General features: G+C 54.6%; 2 protein-coding genes and 1 non-coding gene across 4 annotated transcripts; 1 reads left to right on the forward strand and 2 right to left on the reverse strand.

The window, feature by feature from the left end:
- Positions 1 to 49: 49 nt before the first annotated feature.
- Positions 50 to 8,903, reverse strand: RTN2 (reticulon 2). Of its 2 annotated transcripts, XM_045845203.1 has the most exons (10): positions 8,699 to 8,903; positions 6,994 to 7,038; positions 6,400 to 6,870; positions 6,037 to 6,294; positions 2,899 to 3,106; positions 2,392 to 2,530; positions 2,170 to 2,239; positions 2,000 to 2,046; positions 774 to 832; positions 50 to 554 (listed from the first exon to the last, which is right to left on the reverse strand). In XM_045845203.1, exons 1-10 carry the CDS (start codon positions 8,730 to 8,732, stop codon positions 473 to 475), a joined length of 1,413 nt encoding a protein of 470 aa, XP_045701159.1. In that variant the 5' UTR covers positions 8,733 to 8,903; the 3' UTR covers positions 50 to 472. The 2 variants fall into 2 exon arrangements, with proteins under 2 accessions (XP_045701159.1, XP_045701160.1); XM_045845204.1 differs by lacking the exons at positions 6,037 to 6,294; positions 6,400 to 6,870; positions 6,994 to 7,038; positions 8,699 to 8,903 and adding an exon at positions 5,225 to 5,327.
- LOC123823068 lies at positions 5,821 to 5,957 on the reverse strand. Its single transcript, XR_006786475.1, has one exon. It is a non-coding gene; the product is annotated as a small nucleolar RNA SNORA42/SNORA80 family (small nucleolar RNA).
- Positions 8,904 to 10,098: 1,195 nt separating the features above from the next.
- Positions 10,099 to 14,271, forward strand: PPM1N (protein phosphatase, Mg2+/Mn2+ dependent 1N (putative)). The gene is given in 7 exon segments (XM_045845089.1): positions 10,099 to 10,162; positions 10,379 to 11,008; positions 11,011 to 11,245; positions 11,813 to 11,855; positions 11,857 to 11,928; positions 11,979 to 12,224; positions 12,655 to 14,271. Coding segments are annotated over 6 exon segments (1,152 nt in total). The 3' UTR covers positions 12,087 to 12,224; positions 12,655 to 14,271.
- Positions 14,272 to 15,904: the final 1,633 nt, after the last annotated feature.

Below are 15,904 nucleotides of genomic sequence, written 5' to 3' on the forward strand. Positions count from 1 at the left end.
AAAGGAAGGTAAAAGCTGGAGGGGGCTTCAAGAACAGGAAGCCTTGGGGTTTCCACATAAGTCTTTATTACAGTGTAAATCCAAGCTCAGCCCTCCCCTGAGCCCCATGCAAAGCCCCGGCGGCGTTGGGCCCAGTAGCGTCCAGAAGACACCAACCCCTCACGGCGCCTCCAGCGGCGGACTCGCGTAAGTGCAGGGCGGGCGCCCTAGCTAGGCAACTACAAGTCCCAGCAGGACCCCGGCCAAGGTGCCTCGTTTTCCCTGGACTCTTACAGCAGAGCCTCACGGGAAATGTAGTCCTGGCCGCTCAGGCAATTTGCGCTAACTCCCTGGTGTGAGTGACCCAGACACCCACCCGGAAATGGCTGGGGCTGAGAAGGGAAGAAGAGGGTGGGGATGAAAGGGAGAATGAGGGGAGCAGAGGGCTGTGCAGGGGGTGGGGGCAGGTGTCCCGCAGGCAGAGACACCCTTTTCATTCAGCTTTGGCTTTGGATCCAGAGACGGTGGCTGCTGCCGAAGCAAGGGCTCCAGTCCCTGGGATCTTAGCTCGGATCCTGAGGAAAAACATACAGAGTCAGGCGGGGCAAGTGGCTGGGTCGGTATTGGACAGCTTCTTGGAGGAACTTGCCCAAAGCCAGCCCTGCTCTCCATCTAATGGCCTGTGTTGGACTTGTCTGGCACCCTCCCAGGAGATTCAGGGACAGGGAACTGGAGGGGGGTTCCCAGTTCCCCCCTCCCCATCTCATCCGCCTCCACCTCATGCCCTTCCTTACTTAGCTTTGATGTGGCTCAACTGATTGGTCACCAATCCCACATACTGGTCTATCTGGGCCTGTGGGGACCAAGAACAGGTCAAAGGAGAGATTAGAAGGGGGTTCCTCTCCCTAATTCATTCAGAAGGCTGCTTCCTCCCCCACCTACAAATCAGGAGCTGCGGGGAATGGCCCACCTTTAAACCTGATACAATACCCTGGAAGACAGAAGTTCAAGATGAAGCGTCAGTCCGTTGGGCCTGCTCTGGGTGGGGAGTGATGTCATGTAAACATACCAGAATTGGACAGTGAGTCTGTTACCAAGGTGTGACTGTTAATCTCTGGGTGAGTGATGTGTATGTTTAGGGGTGGGGTGAAAGTAGAGGGCATTGGTGTTGGTTGTTATTAATCTAAATACTAATTTAATTCAGTGTTAATTGACCCTGAGGTCTTGATGCTTCTGCATGGGAAGGAATTTGAACGATCTCTCTGGCAGGGGCCTGTATTATTTGGCTCTTAGCGCCCCATCTCTGGATAGGATGTATGTCAGCTGGCCTTGGTTCTGCCGGCATTCTGGACAGCGGTCATCCTCCCGGTTCCGACAGACAGGCCACTCTCTGGGACTGGCCTTAGGGAGTGAGAGCATCAGTCAGTCCAGCTGTGTTGGCTGGGATGGTGTCCATCAGACCCAGACTAGATGTAAGGATAGATGGCATCAGTTTGTCTGTCTGTCTGCAACTGGAATATGCATTTGTCAGTCTCTGCAGTGTCAGCAGGAGAAGGCAGTCACCTGTCTGTTTGTTTCTGGCTAGGATGAGTGTTGTTCCATTGGAGGCTATGTCAGGGAGGGAAGACACCAGTTAGACGGACTCTCTGTAGCTAGGACACGGCAGCCAGAGCTTGGACGCATTGTCGGGGAGGAGCACCAGTTGGTTTACCAGCCTCAGGTCGGGGCATGTCAGTCACATCCTGGCTCTGTTAGCGGCCGCCAACCAAAATGCCTGTGTTTGGCCACTGAAACATGTTAGTTAGACTCTAGCTCCACGGAGGGGCAGCAGCCAGACCACCAGTGCCTGGTCGGGACATATGTCAGTCAGGTCCTGATTCTTTCAAGGAAAGAAACACTAGTTGATGCTCCTGTCTCTGGCTGGGACATCTGTCATTAGGACCCTGGCTACAGAGGCGGGGGCGGGGCAGAGAGGCCCGCTTGGCTGGGACACTGCCACCCAAGGGCCCGTCACACTCACCTGGTGCTGCCGGTACAGCAGCGGGACGGTGAATAAGCAGATCACTCCTGTGGGCACAGAGATGGAGGTCAGGGTCCTTCCAACAGATTCACAACTCCATCCAGACTCCTGTCTGCCATCCACCCCATGGCCCACCTCCTCGCCCAGCCCCCACAGCCTTCCCAGCTCACCCAGAATGAGAAGAGTCAAACCATTGAAGACGGCACCCACGAAGGTCAAGATGTAGAAGAGAAGGGCCAGCTGGGGGTGAGGGTCAGGGTCAGCAGAGCCTATAAAGCACTCCCCAGGCTGTGAACTTACCCAGAAATGGCCCTCTCACCACCCCTCCCCGCCCCCAGTGGCAGGAAGGTGAATGTTGGGAACCCAGGAAGGAAGGGGGGGCTGCAAAGCACCTTCAGAGAGTCCACGAGGTCTTCTACCAGGAAAAAATGACGCAGCTGGGTGGCTGCAGAGACCACCTGGGAGGCCATCTGCTGGGACAAACGTTCTGTCTGCTCCCGAGTCAGGGTCAGGTCCACGTCCAGATAGGCCCTGAGAGGACAAAGGGGTGTAAGGTGACTCAGGGTATGGATGGGGCCCAGGCTGAGAGGTGTGGCTGGGACAAGGGCAAGAAATGGGGGTGGGAGAGAAGGCCAGGTAGGTGTACAGGGCTAAGGTCAAGGTCAGGGTCAGGAGATGGGATCAAGGGTTCAGGATAAGAGGTTAGGATCAGAGGTTAAAGCTGCAAGTGAAGGGTAAGAGTGTGTTTTAAAGTCAGGGTCAGGGTGGAGTCAGAAAGAGGAGTAGGATGGTTCAGGGCCAGGGTGGGAAGTTGGTGCCTGGTCTGAGGTCAGGGGTCATGACTTAGGTTCAGCAGTGGGGTCTGAACAGTGTCAGGGCGAGGGGCTGGGGGTTCTCACTGGAAGGGGTTGGCACCGTCCCCCCGGTGCACGGCCTGCAGCACTTTTCGGTAAACCCTGAGAGAGATGGTGCCACAGAGCAGCAGCAGGGCCACGTGGGCAGCCACGGACACGATGCTAAAGTGCAGGAGGCACAGCAGGGAGACCATGAGGCCTGTGAAGACCACTCCTGATGTCCTTGTGTCCTTCCAGTACAGCAGGTCCACCACTGTGGAGGAGGGCAGCAGTCAGGGCGGGCTTTGACCTGGCCTGGCTGACCTCTTGACCTCCCATTTCCTCCCTCAGGGCTGCACCGAGACCCCCTGACACAGTCCTTGTTGCCTCCCCTCTTCTCCTCTCAGAAAACCCAAGTTAACCATCTAGCAAGTCTCTTTCCTACTCCTACCCACAGATTATGTGTGGATATAATTTTGGTCTTTATTAAAGATGGAACCATATAGCCCTGGTTGATGTGGTTCAGTGGACTGAGTGCCAGCCTGCGAACCAAAGGGTGGCTGGTTCGATTCCCGATCAGGGCACATGCCTGGGTGGCTGGCCAGGGCCCCAGTAGGTGGGGCAGGGGAGGCAACCACATATTGATGTTTCTCTCCCTCTTTTTTTCCCCTACCTTCCCCTCTCTCTAAAAATAAGTAAATAAAATAATAAAAAATGGAACTATATATATATATATCTTCTTCATACATATCTCACTCTACTTCCCCTCCTAGAATTCTCTGCTAGTCAACTGGAATAGCTTTTAATTCATTCTTTTTTTTAAGGATTTTATTTATTTATTTTTAGAGAGGGGAAGGGAAAGAGAAAGAAAGAATGGGAGAGAAACATCAATGTGTGGTTGCCTCCCCTGCCCCACCTACTGGGGACCTGGCTTGCAAGCCAGGCATGTGCCCTGACTGGGAATCAAACCAGCGACCCCTGGGTTCGAGGGCCAGCACTCAATCCACTAAGCCACACCAGCCAGGGCAAATTCATTCTTTTTAAGAGCACCATAATATTCTGTAATGTAGCTACACTATCATTCATTGTATCCAATCACGTATCTATTGTTGCAGCATTCATTTGATTTCATACCCTCCTTTCCCTGACAGTACTTGCAGACACGAGCTGTCTACAGATATTCTTAGAAGATAGAATTTCTTGGAAGATAGAATTCCAGGGCTGGAATGTCATATTCTCAGATTGCTTACTGGCAAGACTTTAACAATTCTTGTTTCCATGAGCAAAGTGAGAGTGATCATTTGCCAGCATCCTGCCCAGGAGTGGGTGTTACTATTCTTTTTATTTTGGGGCAACCTGATAGGTGTAAAGTGGTGTCTCCTTGATACCCCTACCAACATATTTTTCTAAGTCCTAAATGTATTAATAACACTATCCTCCTTCTTAAGCCTGAACCCAAATTTACAACCTCTTTCTTTTAAAAACTTTTCAAGAATTGATTGATTTGAGAGAGAGAGAGGAAGGGAGAGAGAGAGAGAGGGAGGGAGAAACATCAGTTTGTTGTTCCACCCATTTATACATACATTCATTGGTTGCTTCTTGCATGCGCCCAGACTAGAGGTGGAAGCCACCACGTCGGCGTGCCCTGGCCATGCCCTAAGCAACTGAGCCACCCAGCCAGGACTCAGTTCTGACCTCTTTCTGAGCCCCTCCCTAAACTCAAGCCTGACCTGGGCCCTAACCTATGACCTCTGGCCCCCTATGTTTCATCTCACCCAAATAAACTTTACCAACCCTCCCAATAATCCAATCCCATTTGAGCCCTGGACCAGGAACCCAGAACCCTCCAATTCTTTCCAGACTCTTCCCATCCTCTCACCCTCATTCCAATGGAACTGACAGAGTCTGACTTTCCTCCCTTTCGCAGCCTCCCTGTACACACCCTGCCATCTACATGTAACTAGGGCAGGCCTCTCCCCAACCCCAGCGCTTCGGGCCTTCCCCCGCAGTCTCCCCGAAGCCCGTGCCAAGGGGTGGGGGAGGAGCCGGGTCGCCTGAGGCGGGGGCTAAGTTTAGGCACGCTGGGGGGAGGGGGCCTCGCCTGCAGCTGTGCTGGCCCATCCAGCTACTGAGTGACAGCGCCTCCTGGGCCTGCGGCTGGGGGAGGGGGCCTCCCTGCTCTTGGGCTCCAGAGCCCTGTCTTGGGGGAAAGGGTACCCCACGCTCCCTCCACGCTCTCCCTAGACAGCCCCAAAGTCCCCCAGCCCCAGCCTGCAACTCTGGGGAATCTCTGACCAATAAGAAACATCCCCCTAGATTTGAAGGCTAGAGTGAATCTAGATTGCTTTCCCCCGTCCCCCAGCCCCCGTCCCATTCGGCCCTGCAAGCCCACCTTTACTCCCCATCTCTGCTCCGAGTGAGAGGCTGCGGACGCCGCTGATTCTCGGGGATTTTGCCCACTTCAGTGGAACCCGGAGGGCGGGAGCGGGGGGCGGGGCCCCTTCCTATCCAGCCAATGGCTCTCCACATAGATGGGAACACTTCCAAAAAGGGGTGGCTTTCTTTGTAAACAGCCAAAAGCAACGATGTCTGTAAGCAACCCTTGGCGGTTCATGGAGGCTCAACATATTTTAAAGTAAGGCAGGGTCTATTTGCAACTGGCTAACTGATGTGGTCAGGGTAGAGGAGAGTTTTTTAAAAGGCACAGGGTTTACTTATCAATGTCCCACAGCGACATTTAGAAGAGAGCCTTAATTTTTTTTTTTTTTTTGAGGGATTCGGTCTATCCAAAACCAGCCCCTAGGGGGAGCACTCCAAAGAAGGGATTATTTTTTTAGCAACTATCCCACCTTAATGCTCACAGGAGGGTGGAGTTTACAATGTCTAGCCAATAGTACTATACCTTCTTCCTTCTCCACTCTCCTTCGTTCCTTCCCAAAGTTGTCCCTTTATTTATTTGTTTGTTTGTTTGTTTGTTTGTTTGTTTCACACTGTACAACCCCCTTCAGTGCTCACAGCCCACAGATAAGGAGGCTGGGCAATGGTTCGAGGTTGCAATTTACTCTGGCATGGGCACACTATGAGAGGCCCACAGGGGAGGGCCCGCCATAAATCCATTACCATGCTCCGAAGTTGGTCCCTTTAAATTGCAATCCTCCCACCCTGGCTGTAATCCAAAGAAGCACTTTCACTCGAGCAGTTTACCTAGAAGGTGTGGTTCCAGTGTGAATTCTGATTGGTCCGTGCAAACGAGGCACTGCCCCGTTATTGGCTCCCGATCCAGCGGCCCGCATGGCTCTTCCTCTTTCTCGTCCAGCGAGGGCTCAGCAGGCCAAGAGTTCGAATCCCGGGATCCGGGTGGGGCCGGGGTACGGGCCTGGGGGTTCCCAGAGCCAGAGCTGGACTGTGGAGTCAAGTCTTCGGGCGGCGAGGACTGAGCGAGTCCGAGTTGTACGTCCAGTTCTGGTGCGTTAGAGAGAGAAGGCCGTGAGATTTCACCTTGAAGGTGCCCTGAGAAGAGACTACCCACCCTTGTGACTTTGGTCCCAGCACCTCAGGACATCTCACCTTTCCCAGCCTCTCTTGCCTCTGATCTTTCGGGCTCCTCGTCTTCCAGCGGGGTGGAGCTACTGGTGGCAGAGTCCTCCCCGGAGCCCGCTCCCCGGGCCGCCCAGTCCAGCTTGTCTAGCTGGAGCCCCAGGTCCTCCAAGGGGTGCTCAGCCAGAGGGACAGTGTCGGGATCTCCCCGGCGCACGGGTTCTGGGGACTGGCTCAGGCTGGGGATACTCTCCAAGCTGTCGCCCAGGCCTGGCTGAGGGTGTGGGTCCCGGGGTTCAGAGACTGAGCGGCCCTGGGGTCGGGGCCGGCGGGTGGTTGAATCCCGGCGCGCTCCGGAGCCCACCACGCCGTCGAAGGCAATGTAGGAGAAGGTCAGCTCCCGAGGGGTGCCCCAGTCCTGCGACGTGGTCTCTTCCTCCTCGTCCTCCGAGAATTCCCGGGCTGTGTGCAGGTCCCGAAAATCCGAGTCGTCGTTTCCTCCTGCAGCATGGAAAGGAGGGCGTGAGCGACTTGGAGCGGGATTCCGACCCACTCTCCTCAGCCCTCCTACCCAGCTGTGTGCCCCTTTCAAATCACAGTCTCACATCCTCCCCCTCCACTTACCTTCGGTGGAGTCAGGGGTAGAGGAGGCTGTCGATGGAGCTTCTTCTGCAGGAGGGAAAAAGTCAAAGACTCTTAGAAGTTTAGACTGTCCGAGTCACTGACGTGTTCAATCAAGCCTGGGAACTCGGATGGTGCAAATTAAGGAGTCTTAGAATATTTGAACCACAGGTCCTTTTAGAACATTCTGCATACAGACTGTAAAACCTGTCACTTCTAGCAGAAGCTCAGTCTTAGAAGTTCAAATCCAGGAACCCTAACCTTGGAATCCTCTTCAAATGAGGAATTTTAGGAGGTTTCAGTTCACTCATTCTTTCAACAACTGCTTGCCGAGGGCCCACCACATACCAGGTGTTGTTTTAGACCCTAAAGACACGACTGTGAACAACACAGACAAAATCCCTGCCCTCATAAAGCTTACTCTCTATGGAGGATGCAGACAATAAACAACTAAATACATGATGTTGGGTGCTTTAAGCACGTGGAGAAAAATAAAGCTGGGTTAGGCAACAGTAAGGGAGAGGGTACTATTTCAGACAGGGTGGTCAGGAGACTTCTCTGATAAGATGACATCTGAGCAGAGTTCTGAACAAAGTGAGGAATCCTCACAGATGTCTAGGGAAGAGACTTCAGGGCAGATGGAAAAGTTCAGTGCAAAGGTCCTGAGGCAGGCACTGGTGGGCATGTTTGAGGAACAGTGCAGTGCAGAAGGGAGGGATAATAGATAAAGCCGAGGAGGGAGATCTCGTAGGGCCATCCCTTGTAAGCTGAGATAAGGACAAGATCTTAGAATTTTGGGATGATACTCGAAAACGTTGAAATAACAAATTCTTGGGATTTTGGCATCTGGACTTCCCAGGTATGCAAGAAGCTAGATCTGAGGGTGCTGAACCCCCCAGCTGTCAGAATCTCGGGGGTATGGGACAGAGAGTGTTAGAGAAGGGCTGTTAGAGCTCTGGCCTCAGAGATCGTGAGGATCAGACGAGGCGTTTTCAGGTGTGGAATCCAGCCCCGCGGGAGCCACCGAGCATGAGGCTTTGCCTGCAGGAGACGCTCAGGGTCCCTTGGAAATTGGAATCAGACGCCCCACCCTGTTTCCTTAGCTGGGAAGCAGAATGCCGGGAATCAGAGGCCAGGAGCAGAGTGAATCTCCTCCAGGATTGCTGTACTAATCAGGGGTAAAGCCCGCTGTGGACTCAGGAGTCTTGGCCCCCACCCAGGAGTGGCTGTTTCCCAGGGACAGGAGGTTGGGCAGTTTGGGCGAGGTCGGGGCTGCCCGTGAGTCCGCGCATTAAATGGAGGTGGGATGCGAAAGTGGGCGATGGAGGGGGGCTGGAACCCTTTTCTCCATCCTGGCTCTACCCCTCCGTTCAACTGTCCTCCCCTCCGGCTGCGGCCAGCACCAGGGAAGGGGACAGCTCCCCGGGAACGTGCTCATCCCAGGGCGGGGCCCGGCCGCACATCCCAGCACCCAGGGCGCCCCACGCCAGGTCTCTCAGTGCCCCCAACTCCGCCCAGTCTCACTCGAGTCCTCGGGGCCAGGGCGCCCCCGTCGCCACTAAGTCGCGGGGGAGGGGAGAGTTTCCTTTGTCTCCTTGGCCTCCTCCCCCTTCCCTGCTCTCCCGCGGCCGGACGCGGAGAGGAAGCGGAGGAGAAGCCCTCCTGAGCCTCTGGGCCCCACACCAGGCCCGAGCCAGCCCCTACTCACTGCAGTGGGCGAAGACCGGCAGGACCTGCCCCATGGCCCCCCTTGGGACTGCATCGGGACCCCCGCCCACTCCGGCCGCGCCGCCCTGGGCCTGGGGCCGTGGGCACTCATCTCCACCGAGCCCACGACGCCGCCGCCATCCTTGCCGCCTCCTCCCGGGCTGCTCCGGCAGCCGCCGCCACTGCCGCCGCCCTCTGCTTCGCTCGGAGGTGGGAGGGGCCACGGTGGAGATGGCACTGCAGCGCGGAGCTGGGGGAGGGGCCAGACGATAGATGGGGCGGGGCCTGAGGGAGGGCAGGGGGCGGGACAACTCTGTGGAGCACGCGAGAAGGGGCGGGGTTTTTCTACGAGAGAGGCGGGGCTCGAGGATGGCTACGGAGCTCAGAAGACGTAAAAGGCAGTCTGAAGGGCGGAGTCTAGATGGAAGGGGGCGCGGCGAGTAGGGGAAGAGGGGCGGAGCCTAGGGTTGGGTGTGGGGCTCGGGAAAGAATGGAGGGGCGTGGATCTCAGAGGGGCGGGGTTAGGGATGGCACTGAGTAGAGGGTATAAAGATTCTACTTCTTTGAGGTAGGGTTTGAGCCTAGATTTTCAGAGGGAGTGAGAAAGGGGGCGGATAGAAAATACCCAGGGACTTTTGAGACCAGAGGCGGATCTCAGACATGGGTGGTGCTTAAGCCTATTTAGAATTATGGGTTCGGTAGCGGGGCCAGTGGAGACAGAGGAGCTGGAGTCGTGGCCTAAAGGAAATAAAACTGGCACGGAAGGGGGCGTGGTCCAGGTGGGCGTAACCTGAAGGGGAGGAGGCCTGCTTTGGCTAGGCAGACTATGGGGGCTGGCCTGTAATTAAGAGGTGGGGCCAGAATTGAGAAAATTGAGAGTTCGAGGCTGTGGGCTTGTGTGAGTGGCAGGACCTAGAAAAGACGCAACCTGAGCCCGGGGGCGAGACCAAGAAGGGGTGGGGTAAAACTAAAAACAAATGAAGGATTTAGAGAGATTTAAAAACGGGGGCGCTGGGCCCACTGAGGTGGACAGAGCTTGGACAGAGCAGGGCTGGGGACTGAAGCCGAGTGTAGAGTGGAGCCCTGGCTGGTGTGGCTCAGGGGGTTAAGAGCTGGCCCACAAACCAAAGGGTCGCCGGTTTGATTCCCAGTCAGGCACATGCCTGGGTTGTGGGCTAGGCTCCCCAGTAGGGGTCGTGAGGAAGGTAACCACACATTGAACTTTCTCTACCTGTCTTCCTCCCCCTCCCCCTCTGTCTAAAAATAAATACATAAGTAAATTATATTTTAAAAAGTGTAGAGTGGAGAACAGGAATTCTAAAGTTAGTGTTCCTGCTTGTTCAGCGACTCAATTTTCTCTTTGGAAAATCGGAAATGATGATGTAAAATAGTGTGTAGCACATGGTAAATGCTAATTTGCTACTGCTATTTTTCCGTGACCCTGATCCCAAACTTCGCTTTGAAGGTGCGAGAGAAAGGAGACCGAGGAGTCCAATCTCTTCTAGTGATTCGACTTGAGTGCAGGTCAAGGGCATAGCAAGATGCCATTTCGGTGGTTTAAAATCTCACAGTGGAGGGGACTAATGCTGTTGGGGGGCAGGTGCAGAGGGTGGAGCCTCCCTGATCCCAGAGCCGAAGGATGGCGGCCCTTGTCCACTTGCGAGAGGCCTCCTCTGTTCAGCTCTCAAGAAGCGCAGGAGAGGGGGTGCGGGGCGGGGGCGCAGGGCTCGAGACCGGTCTCGGTTCCTTCCGGAGGCGCCGCAATGCGCCCAGCGGCCGCACTAGGGTGAAGCAGCATCTTGGGGCCTGCGCTTCGGGGCGAGCGCAGCTCAGGGCTGGCACATAGAGGATGATCATTGCGCATGGCTCACGTTACCCTGGGTGTCCCTGGGCTGGGCTTTTTTTGCTGTCCTCGACTGCCAAGGCAGGGCGCGAGCAGCCCTCTTCGGCGCAAGCCACTTGCCAGGCCACGTGCTTGAGGCGTTGGGCCCGGCTCCTGACCAGCCCGAGGGCCTGTGCAGGACGCTTCACCATGCCTTCTTGAGCACAGACGCACACCTGCGCTCGCTCTGGCCACGCGGCGAGCCAGGAGGTTCAACCGCGGTGGCGTTGCTCGTTTTCCCAAGATTTCTGTACCTGGCACGCTGCAGTGACTTTTGCGCGGTGCTGAGCCTCTCGGGAGCTGTGGCCTTCGGCACCTAGGACCATCGGCCCCTCCAGCTCCAGGAACTCGAACGTATCCAAGACGCGGGCGGCACCATCTGCCTCCGGCGTCTCGAGGGCTCTTTGGCAGTGTCACAAGCACTGAGAAACATTACAAAGAGGCTCCGGGAGGGCCTCCTGAGCTGCAGCTTGTCTCCGCGGAGCCTGAGGTGACCGCCCTGGCACAGCGTGTGGAGGACGTGTTCATGCTCCTGGCCTCGGGTCTGCAGGACTAGATGTTTGGCGCTGTCCTGGCGGCACTGGTGACATCACGCCTCTGCTTGGGCCTGGCCCCAGAGCTTCTCTGCCTGCAGCTGTTGGACTCCTGCCTGTGCGAGGGCCTGAGGCGGGGCTCGGGATTACCCAGGGGAAGAACCTAATGGTTTTAGGGAGGAAGGTCTTTAACCGAGAGGCGAGAAGAAAACTAAAGAGGGGGTGGGGCTCTACAAAAAGGCACCTGCAGAAATAGGACTAGGCCAAAATATGGAGAGTGTGGAGCCCAGAGATGCCTTGAGGCAAGACGGGAAAGTGGTACTTGAAGGGCTAAATAAGTAAGTGGAAGGGATTTAAGAGAAAGGATGTGGTGTTTAGGGATGGGATGGAATAAGTCTTGAGGCGTGATTAGCAGCTAGACAGCAGAGTAGGAGGAGCTTTGGGGAATGGGCTTGTTTATCTCTGATGGGGTGGGACTAAAACAGTGAGGGCGTGGCCTGAAGGATTCATACTGGTGGGATCGCTAGGTTTAGACTGGCAGATTGACAGGACTTGAGAGACATGGGCATAACTCAATTGGGGAGAGAGGCACAAGAACACAAGGATTGTTGGAGCTGTGCTTCCAAGGGCATGGAGCTCCGTGCTGGGGCATTCAGCCATAGCCCACCAGGCTCTCGTTTCTCCACTGGCTTCAGGGCAGCCTGGATAACACGACCTCCATCCCGGTCTGCTTCCCCGGGGAACACTAGGCCTTGTGAGGAGGCGATCAGGAAGGAGCTAGCATTGGATGAAGCCCTGAGCCGGCAGACTCTAGAAGCTGGTCGGCAAGCAGGGGCGCTCCCACAACCCTTGCTTCCTCCTCAGAGCTGTGTTCCTCTGCCCAGGAGTCCCCAAGCCCAAACCCGGTTTTCAGGACTCTGGCCTCTGAGGACATCCCAGATTCACCTCCTGGGGGAGGGCTCTACTGCAAGTGAGTCTGGGTGGGTTGGGGTAGAAAGTGGGAGAGGTGGCCAGAAAAGTGTCCCCTCCTGAGGGCCTGTCTGCTCTCCAGGACAGCTGTCATTGCTGAAGCTTATTCTCAGTTCTTCTGGACCTCAGGGGAGTGCTGAGAGGTAAGGACCCAATGATTTTTTAAAAATCTTCACCCAAGGATATGTTTCTTGATTTTTTGAGAGAGGAGAAACATTGGTGTGAGAGAACTTTCCACTGGTTGCCTATTTACTTTTAGAGAGGGGGGAGGGAGGAAGAGACGGATAGAAACATTGATCAGTTGCCTCAGGCCCGCACCACCCCAACTAGGGACAGAACCTGAAACCCAGGCATGCGTCCTGATGGGGAATCGAACCTGCCACCCTTCACTTTGCAGGACAGCGCCCAACCAGCTGAGCCACACAGGTCAGGGCAAGACCCTGTGTCTTGAATGTTTCTCTTGGCAGCATGTAATCCAGCCCACTCCCCCTCCTTTAGTGATAGGGAAACTGAAGCCAGATGGGGGACAAGGGGCTTGCCTGGTATATTAACATTCTCACTCCTGTCCTGAAGCATTTTTCTAGGTATGAAGGGGGACAAGCAAGAGCAGAAGAGACTGTGCTTCCCCTCCAAGAAATTTGCCCCCTGCCATGCTCCGGAAAGCCCCATCATTCCAAGCAACACCCCTGCCACCCAGGATTAAGGCAGAAAAATCCCAGGAATGTTGCTGACCAGGCCTGGATGCACTGCAGACCAGGACATCCTGGAGGACAGTCTGGATCTTGGAGAGAGATTGTGAATTGGGCCCAGACAGCCTAAGAGCATTGGAGACTACTCCAAAGACGCCATGGGTGGGGCTCAGGGTGAAAATGGGAAGGAGGAAGCTGGGGCCAGAGCCCAAAGGCTTTTCCATAACTTGGTTATTCCCACTTACAAGAGGGGGTTTGTTGATAGTTTCTGAGTAGCAGAAGGAGGTATTTGTCAGCATTGTTTGAGTTGTGGGGGACAGAGACCCAACTAAACCTGGGAAAGCAAAACAGGGAGTTTGCTGAGCCATGTAATTAAAGAGTTCAGGGACATAAGGCAGGACTGCATTCAGTTGTCAGTTGATGTCATTAGGAACCGTCTCTTAGTTCCTCCCAGTTGGCTTCATTCCCAGGCAGGGTCTTAGCATGAGGCAGCAGAGTTGCAGCTCCAGCCTCACACCTCACAAGCCTACCATCCTCAGGGCAGAGAAGGCACGGGTTTCCCGGTGGTTGCAGCAATGGTTCCAGAGCTGGTTCTCATTGGCCGCACTGGGTCACATGCCTGCCAGTCACAGTGTCTCTGACTAGCCAGACTGTGGTCACAAGCCCACCCCTAGTGCTTAGGCTTAGGGTCCAGTGCATCCAAACCTGATGGACAGAGGAACGGTGGTGCCTGAAATGAAAATATAAGTGGTGTCTCCAGAATATAAGGGAGTCGATACTGAGAGGAAAGAAGGGGTGCTTATTTACCATCTATTATATTTTGTGTTACAGAAGGTGCAGAATGGGCCTGGGAAGGCCACTGGCACCCCTTCAAGCTCTGCCGTGGCCTTCCAGGCCTGACAGCTGTCACCCTTCGGGGCCCCAGTGGAACTTAGACACCTCCCCCTCCCCGGCTACGCAGAGCAGCCGATGGAGGAACCCCAGAATGTTTATTTCCCCTTCTCCTACTTCCCTCTCACAAAAAGGCTTATGAGAGAGGAAATTCCACCCACCATCTAGACAGAAAAAAAAACCCCAAAAACCCCAAACTGAATGTTTGTGAAATATTTAGAGCTGAACAAACGATGAGAGATCACCCTGTTCAATCACCTCTTCCCTTTCCCTTTTTCATCGGTTTTGGGTAGGAGGCAGCAGGAAGTTTTTATTATTAAATTATAATTACATGATTCAAAATACATTTAACTCGTAGGAAAAAAAATACCTCAAACATTGTTTGCCCAGTCGTTTGGCAAATATATTGAGCACCTGCCCATAGCCATCAACTGGGGGACTTGCTGAAATTCCTGCCTATTTGAGGGGCCCAGCTCCTAGTGTGTGGGGAGAGACAGCAAAGGATGATAAATAGCTCTGGCTGGTGGGGCTCAGTGGATTGAACGCTGGCCTGCGAACCAAAGGGTCATCGTGTGGATTCCCAGTCGAGACACATGCCTGGGTTGCAGGCCAGGTCCTCAGTAGGGGGTGCGCGAGAGGCAACCACACATTAATGTTTCTCTCCCTCTCCTCCCTCCCCTCCCTCCCTTCCCCTCTCTCTAAAAATAAGTAAATAAACTCTTAAAAAAACAAACAAACAAACCCTGTACTTATGCATGCATTGGGTGATTCTTGCTTGTGCACCGACCAGGGCTCAAACCTACAACCTTGGTGTATCAGGAGAGTGCTCTAACCAACTGAGCTACTCAGTTGGCTTGAGTTAGTGCAGGGTTCTTGCTACCCGTTTTGCACAGCGCTTAAGCTAAGAATGTTTTTTACATTTTAAAGGGCTGTAAAAAATATGTGAAAGAGACTCTCTACCTCATATGCCTAAAGTATTTACTAACTGAACCTTTTTAGAAAAAGTTTGCTGACTGCAGTGCAACTGACACAGAAGCACCATCCCTCCCATTTCCCAGATGGGAAAGCAGAGACCTGGAGAGGAGAAGGTACTCGCCCAAGGTCACACAGAACGGGGGTTCTCATTCAGTCAAATAAACGTGTGTTGAGCTGCTGTTCTGGGTCTGGCTATGTCAGTGAGGCACAGAAATAGATCAAGTCTACCCCTGTTCCCCAAGGATTCACAGCCTGAGGAGACAGATACACAAAGAAACGATTATAACCCAGGTGGATCAGGGTTCAAGGTCTCCCAGGGTGAGGTGGAGAAGAGGTGTGGATTACTCAATTCCGCAGAGAATGATTAATGTCAGAACATGTCCTAGAAGTATGAGGTGAGGTCAGGACAGCATCCAAGCAGAGGATTTGGCTTGGGCAAAGGCTGGGAAGGCTGACTTCCTCACCTAGTCAACGGGACCCTGAGAATTATTTGACACTCACACCTTGTACCAAACACCACTGGAGTTCTGGGGGTTCAGACAAGAAGGCTTATAGTTCAGATTTATTCCCTGCCCCCAGGCCTCAGTTTACCCATTTGTAAACGTCAAACTGATAATTTCCCAGGTTTCTGTCCCTCGCTAGGTAGGGCACCTTACCTAGGCCAGGTGGCGCTGTACCGGAGAGGCGGGACCATATGAGTGACGTCACAGGGGCGGGGCCGTGGACCCGCCGCCGAAGCTTCTGAGGGTGTCTGGGTTCAACCGCAGCCGGGGCGTGGGGGAAGGGGCTTGCGGGAACCGGTGCTAGGGAGGGTATCCCCACCTCCGCGCCCTCCGATTGCGGAAAGATCCTGCCGTTCTCCTCATGCGAAACGGAGTTACGGCTGAGCGTACTTGGGGAGGGAGCCTGCGGTTTTATCCACGCTGGAACCCTGAGTCTCATCCCCACCCAGGTCCAGCGCCGCACCCCCACCCCCTGCGGCTGTGAGTCAGCGGCCGGCCGCGCCCCCTCAGCCCACTTCCTCCTTACCTTCTCAGCCCGGGCGGGGGGCCGTGAGAGGGGTGGGGCCCTTCCCACTCCTCTGCCTCCCGCGCCGGGAAGAGGTTTCACCCTTAGTAACCCCTCACAGATTGACAGAGAAGAGAAATGTTGGGGGTCAGAAAGGGAGGATTTAGCGAGAAAATTTGAGCGAATTCATGCTTAACCAGAGGGTCCTCCTCGTCCCCTCCCCAAATCGAGCAGAATATAAAGAAATCGAGAAATCGATA

This window comes from Phyllostomus hastatus, unplaced genomic scaffold, assembly GCF_019186645.2.
Source record: "Phyllostomus hastatus isolate PE091 unplaced genomic scaffold, TTU_PhHast_1.1 phas_contig_468, whole genome shotgun sequence".
Lineage (NCBI taxonomy): Eukaryota > Metazoa > Chordata > Mammalia > Chiroptera > Phyllostomidae > Phyllostomus > Phyllostomus hastatus.